This window comes from Neomonachus schauinslandi, unplaced genomic scaffold (assembly GCF_002201575.2).
Source record: "Neomonachus schauinslandi unplaced genomic scaffold, ASM220157v2 HiC_scaffold_1995, whole genome shotgun sequence".
In the NCBI taxonomy this organism is placed as follows: Eukaryota; Metazoa; Chordata; class Mammalia; order Carnivora; family Phocidae; genus Neomonachus; species Neomonachus schauinslandi.
Window position 1 is genome coordinate 1 of NW_025410685.1, and position 6,710 is coordinate 6,710.

At 51.3% G+C, this 6,710-nt stretch overlaps 1 protein-coding gene across 2 annotated transcripts; it reads right to left on the bottom strand.

The window, feature by feature from the left end:
• Positions 1 to 968: 968 nt before the first annotated feature.
• Positions 969 to 5,899, bottom strand: LOC123323890 (methyltransferase-like protein 22). 2 transcript variants are annotated; one of them, XM_044912417.1, is made up of 4 exons: positions 5,737 to 5,899; positions 3,970 to 4,326; positions 1,275 to 1,315; positions 969 to 1,186 (listed from the first exon to the last, which is right to left on the bottom strand). In XM_044912417.1, exons 1-4 carry the CDS (start codon positions 5,840 to 5,842, stop codon positions 1,019 to 1,021), a joined length of 672 nt encoding a protein of 223 aa, XP_044768352.1. In that variant the 5' UTR covers positions 5,843 to 5,899; the 3' UTR covers positions 969 to 1,018. The 2 variants fall into 2 exon arrangements, with proteins under 2 accessions (XP_044768352.1, XP_044768353.1); XM_044912418.1 differs by lacking the exon at positions 1,275 to 1,315 and having other exon boundaries at positions 4,058 to 4,326.
• Positions 5,900 to 6,710: the final 811 nt, after the last annotated feature.

Consider the following 6,710-nt stretch of genomic DNA (forward strand, 5'->3'; position numbering starts at 1 on the left):
CCAGGGTCCTGGGATCAAGCCCCACATCGGGCTCCCTGCTCAGCGGGAAGCCTGCTTCTCCCTCTCCCACTCCCCCTGCTTGTGTTCCCTCTCTCGCTATCTCTCTCTGTCAAATAAATAAATAAAATCTTAAAAAAAAAAAAAAAAGCTTAAAAAGGGTCACACCTGCTTCTAGGAACCTAGTCTGAGGATCAGCAGACAATGGTGAACAAAGGTTCACCGCAGGGCAACTAACAAAGCTGCAAACAGAAAAACAAAAACACCAAAACACATGGGAACAACCAAAATGTCCAGACACAGGAAAATGGTTAAAAAAAAAAAAAGAAAAGATGAAACATTACCTAGTCATTAAGTCATATTTATAATTTCTAATGACTTTGGAAAATACTCTTGAAAAAATGTTTTTTCACATTTTTGGCAACACAGAGCAACGAATATATAGTCTGATTTCAGCTACTGTTTTGGAGTATGTACATTCAAAGGATAAGGGGAAAGATGATAAAAAAAAAAACCCCCCACATAACGAACAGTTCAAGTAATGGTTCTAAAGCTCCCGGAGGACAGCAATTCTGTCACTCCTGGATCTCCTGCATCTAGGACCGTGTCTGCATACAGTGGGCACTCAATAAACTGCACACTGTTGAACGAATCTGGGGATTGTAAAAGTCTGAGTCAATCTGACTTGCTGTCCTAGGAAGTTTCCACAAAAAGTAGGCAAGACTTCTGTAACAGAGAAAAAATGTGAAGCCTGTTTTCAAGCCTTATAAAAGGCGGACCCCTCCTGGTTTCCTGAGACGTCCAGCTTTCGTGGGCAGGGCAGCAGGGCCTCCTGCACCGTAAGTGCTCCTGCACCTGTGGGCTGTGCTGGGCCATCCCGACGTGACTGAGAAAACAACAGAGGGTGGAGAAAACCATGGAACGGGATGGCAAAATCCACAGCAGCAGCAGTTCAATTCCCGGCTGTTCCGCCTCACTTTCTGACATAGCAGGGCGCACCCTGTGGGGAAACTACTTCCCCTCAGCCCGAGATGGTGGGCCTACCTGTGCAGTAAACGGTACGCGCCACGGTGGCTGCCATAATGCTGGCCAGCCCCGTGCCTGCCCCGAGCTCCAGCACAGTGCGTCCCTGGAAGAGGTCCCGTTGGAACAGGATGTAGTCAGCCAGGAGCAGGGCACCCCGCCACACCTGGGGGAGAGAGGACAAGGAATGACAGCTGACGTGAGGTTCCAGGGAGACCCTTCGGGGCCATAGGAAGTGGGCGGGACCTACCCACCTGCTTGCCAACATCCTCCAGGGGGGTGGCCATGGTGTGTTCTGGACAGGATGGAAACCAAAAGAGAAAGGGCTACTGTGAAAATGGGGATGGAAGAACACAGACAAGACGAGGTGCGTGGCATTCTGCAATGGGTGCTGGAGTTGAGCATTCTCCAGAGCGGCAGAAACACGGGTGGTGCGACAGTTGGGAGGGATTGTGTGAGCGTCACTCACAGACCAGGCACAGAGGCTGGCTCCGATAACCGGGAATCTCTGCCCCTCAGGTCCTGGCCCAGCCTGGTCACACACACCGCGTCCCACAATCCACTTTACTGTGCTCAGTAACTGCACACTCATCACAGTGTGTTTATGTCGTCTGGATCGGCTCTATGCTGACAACAGTCACGGTGCATTCCACATGTTTCTCACGCTTAGAACCAGACCAGAAGTCAACAAAGTGAGTTTGAGTTTATATCCCTTTTCAGGTGAACTATGATAAGACATATTCTCAAGCACAAAATGTATTAGGATAAAATCTCATGGTGGTATGGGGGGCGGGGGAGAGAACAGAAAGAGGACAAAGAGAAAGAGGAACATGGCAAACATCTTTGCTGTTAAAGAACTGGCTCTCGCATTCTTAAGCAGGATGGGGATGGCTATCAAATTAAAATACGCACAACACGTGCACAGTGTGGGGGGCTCCATGTGCTTGTCAGGCTTGCCCACATTGGACCACATGCTCACAATGGAACAGGAGAAGGGACCGAGGGACCAAGACAGGGCAGAGAACCGCAGGGTCAGAAGCAGCATGGGTGATGCTGCCCACGCCCCCTCCACGAGGGTCTGCCCTACGAGGTGAGGGGGGCAGCCTGCACGCCCCTGCTGTTTGGTTCCCAAACGGGGGGTTCGACCTCATGATCCTGAGACCAAGACCTGAGCTGAGATCAAGAGTTGGAAGCTCAACAGACTGAGCCACCCAGGTGTCCCTCCCGTCCGGGTATTTTTTAACCGGCTTCTCAGATGGGTCCACAACCTGAAAACAACGACCTGATCTGTGGGTCAGAGGAAAAGGGGGTCAGGAGACTGACATCTGCTTAGCGCCCACCCTGTACCAGGCCCCATACAGGCACATACTTGGCATTACTTATTAAATGATCACCAAAGGGCAGTATCCTGGCCCCCAGTTTATAGGTGCAAACACGGGCTCTGGATGAGCAAGACACTTGTAAAAGGTTACCTGGCTCGTGAAGGGTGGAGGCGGGTTAAAGCCCAGCTCTGCAGGGCGCCAGAGTCCAAGACCTGGTCCCTTATGTCACACCTTACAGATGGAAGCATACAGCTGGGGATGGAACACCCAGGGGTTATCCCTGTAGCTCGAGCATTTAATTGCCTTGCCACTCTGCTCCCGCAGGGTGGGAAGGACTGACAGCATGCTGAAAGGAAGGGCCTCACAATGAGGTCTGTGAGATGGGACAGGCCAGGCCCTCTGCTGTGGGACTTTGTTCTCAGCCTGTGGGATGGTACGTTCCCCGGACATTAAACACACACACCAGAGGCTAAACCCTCAGTATAGAATAACCAAGTCAGCCATTCCCCCCTCAGGGAGGCCAATTAAGTGAAAGCTGAGAGCAAAATGAGCCATCACAGCCCCCCCACGTCTCCCCAGGCCAGAACTTTCCAATGTTCTGATCACATGACATAAGAACATAGACTGTGGTGGGTGCCTGGGTGGCTCAGTCAGTTAAGCGTCTGCGTTCGGCTCGGGTCATGGTCCCAGGGTCCTGGGATTGAGTCCCATGTTGGGCTTTCTGCTTCTTCTTCTCTCTCTGCTTGCCACTCCACCTGCTTGTGCTCTGTGTGTGTGTGTGTGTCAAATAAATAAATAAAATCTTTAAAAAAAAAAAATGGAAAAAAAAAAAAAAGAACATAGGCTCTGGCGTCAGACAGACCTGGGTGCGAATCATCACTCTGCCACTGACTGGCTGTGTGACCTGGGGCAAGTTCCTCAACCTCTCTGGGTCTCAGTTCCCACCTCTGTGAAATGGGAATGCTCATCTCTGGAAAGGCTGTGAGGAACAGAGGTAATCCACGGAAAACACAGAGTAGGGTTCTGAGCAGGCACTCAGTAACTACTCGTTGTACGGATGTGTGGATGGAAGAGAGCTGCTGCTGTTTTTTGTTTTTGTTTTTTAAAGATTTTATTTATTTGACAGAGACAGAAACAGCGAGATAGGGAACACAAGCAGGGGGAGTGGGAGAGGGAGAAGCAGGCTTCCCGCCGAGCAGAGAGCCCAATGCGGGGCTCGATCCCAGGACCCTGGGATCATGATCTGAGCCGAAGGCAGACGCCCAACGACTGAGCCACCCAGGCGCCCCACTGCTGCTGTTTTTGAGGGTGCCCTAACTAATCCTGTGTCCCCACCCCATGCCAGTGCCCAGCCTTACTGGGGCCTCAGATACCATCATGGACCCTGGATCTCAAGGCACAGACTCAACCCAGAGCTCTTTTCCCCCACATGAGCAATGCTGGGGGTGGCAAGAGTCGTGGCTGTGGAGAGGGACATGGATTCAGAACCTTCCTCACTGCCCCCCAGCTGTGTGGCCTCGGGCTTGTCACTTCCTATCTGTATACTCTCCCTGACCCACAAACACACTGGGCCCTGATCCACACTGCGGTGCCGTGCTAGTGGCAGGCGAGCCAGACTTGTATTTACCTATTCTGATGATATCCTGGGGGCTGCTCTCTTGTGCTTCGTCTGCCAGGGGGTCATCTTCCTCCTGTGTTAGAATTGTGGGATGTACCTTGTCTCTCGGAGGCCCCACTGGCTCAGGGTCCGAAGCTGCCCGTGGTCTCCTCTCAACGTCCAAATCTCCGTCCTCGTCCAGCCGAGCTCCCACCCCATCCTGGATGGTGGCATCACTCCTGCAGCCACTCCCCAGAGGGGGTCTGGCACTGCCCGGCCCAGAGGGAGGCATTTCCTCTGTGGGGCCCATGGCATGACGGCCACCCTCAACCCCTGAGTCTGTCTGAGAGTCTCGGTTCCACAGAAGCTTGAACTGGGACAGGAAAACTGCAAGGCAAGATGAACACAAAAGGAGCATATCTCCAAGCTGTCTCCTCCTTGCAGAAAATCTGATTTCCACCCGGACAGTTTTACAGGCCAGGTGGAGACATAGTAATGCCCACAGAAAAGGCTCATTTGACTCAGTCGAGGAGCTGGGGCCATTGAGAATGACTACCATTTGATCAGCATCTATTGTGAAGGTGCTTGGCCCCCATTATCTTAGCCCTCCCTGCCGCTATGAAGAGTGGTCCCAGCTCCACTTTACAAACGTGGAAACTGAGGCTTAGGGAAGTTAAGGGAGCCAACAAGGCCACACAGCTTTTGACATGCCAAGGCAAGACTCATACCCAGCCTGCTCAACTCCTAAACTGATGCCCTTCGCACTACACCATTCCACCTGTTAAGGGCTGAAAGACAGGACAAGGACACCAAGTGGCCTTCCCCATCCGGTGGCTAGAACGTCACTGGGACCAGTTTCAGTAAGAGTATGTGTTCCAGAGAAGTGGGCTGGAGGCGGGGGTGCAAGGGTTCAAGAGGACAGTCCTGGGCTGCAGTCCTCCATCTCCCTAGGCTACCTGACCCAGGCCAGCCACTGATCTTTTCTGGATCTCCGGTTCCTGAATTCAGGGTCCAAACTGGGACACAAGGAAAAGGGGAGTATTAATTACACCACAACAAGCTAATACAGGGTGATCAAAGCTGGGGAGGGTGGCCAGGGAGGACCTGTGTGAGGTGACATTTGGAGTCAGAGCTGGGAGGGAAGAACCTTCTGAGTCGAACAACAGCAAGAGCAAAGGCGCTGAGGGAGGAAGTACGTGCAGTGTATGAGGGACAGAAAGGAGCAAAGAAAGGTAAGTATGAACACACAGGCAAGGGCTGGGTTGGGCTGGGCCTCACAGGCCAGGGTGAAGAGTCTGATTTTATTCTAAGAGCAAGGCGGAGCCACTGGAGGGTCTAAATCGGGGTGCTGATGTGATCTGCATTTTTAAAAGATCCCCTTGGCTGCTGGGGAGATGAGTAGGAGGAGGGTGTGCGGAGCAAAGCCAGGGAGCCCCGGTGGGAAGAGCTGGAGGACCCCCTAGTGATGAAGGGAGCCAGACTGGGGTGGGGCAATGGGAGCCTGAACCCTGACTCCCAACCAGACCATGGGCTTCCTGAGAGCAGGGCTTGGCTCATTGCCTTCTGCATTCCCAGCATCAAGTCCTGCCCACCTACCCCCAACCCTGTACAAAGTAAGTGCTTGGGAAAGCACAGGACTTCACTCAATGCAACAAGGGTACTTAAGAAGTGGTATGAGGGTAACAGTTGAACAATGCAATCTACCTAGTCTTTTACCCAAAAAGAGGAGTATGAGAAAGCAGAAAACAAAATGAGATCCACGGGGCTGGGCCCCTTGGCACAAGTCCAGGACCTTACCGGGCTGCCCCATGCCATTCAGCCGCACCATGAGGTGCCTGTGGTTCGGGGTGTAGAGGTGGACATCTGAGAGCACAGTGTCACTTTTGAAGGTGACCTCATCCATAGCTGGGGTGGGGGCCAGCCACCATGGCCGGGTTCCTCGTGAATCATGGGACAGCAGCACCTGGAAGGCAAGATCAAGTCCTCAGAACAGCAGGTCCCAAAGGGGAACGGTATAAACACTCCCCAGTCCGGTGGTAAACAGCTTTGTATTACCCCGGGAGAGGACGCTTCCCTTTTTAAATTCTCTTATGTTTTTCCTAAAGGAGAAAGTCTCGGAGCCTTTGCAAGGGAAAAGAATCCAGCTAGAATTGTGTTATTTTGTTTGCAGTGTGTTCATTTTCACAGGAATCTTTTATTTATGGCAAAGGATATGAATTTCTATTTATACTGATAAAGTTTTCCTTCCCTTTTAATCTTTTCCAACTTTTTTATTGTGAAAGTTTTCAAATAGACAAGAAAGTTGAGGGCATAGCATAATAAACAGCCATATACCTGCAGCTTAGATCCAGTGATCATCAACACCTTGTCATATGGGGTCGAATGATCTGTCTACCTGGGTTTTTGCTCCCCTGAACTGCAAGTAAATTCTAGACATCACATTTTATCCCTAAATTCCTCTATAGTGTCTCTTAAGACATCTGTCACATAACCGTAAGACCGTTAGCAAATCTAAGATAATCTATGATTCCTTTGTACCATTTAAAACCCCATCCCTGGGGCGCCTGGGTGGCTTAGTTGTTAAGCATCTGCCTTCGGCTTGGGTCATGATCCCAGGGTCCTGGGATCGGGCCCCGCATCCCTGGGATCACGCCTCGCATTGGGCTCCCTGCTTGTGTTCCCTCTCTTGCTGTCTCTCTCTGTCAAATAAATAAATAAAATCTTAAAAAAAAAAAAATAAATAAATAAATAAAACCCCATCCCTGTCCATA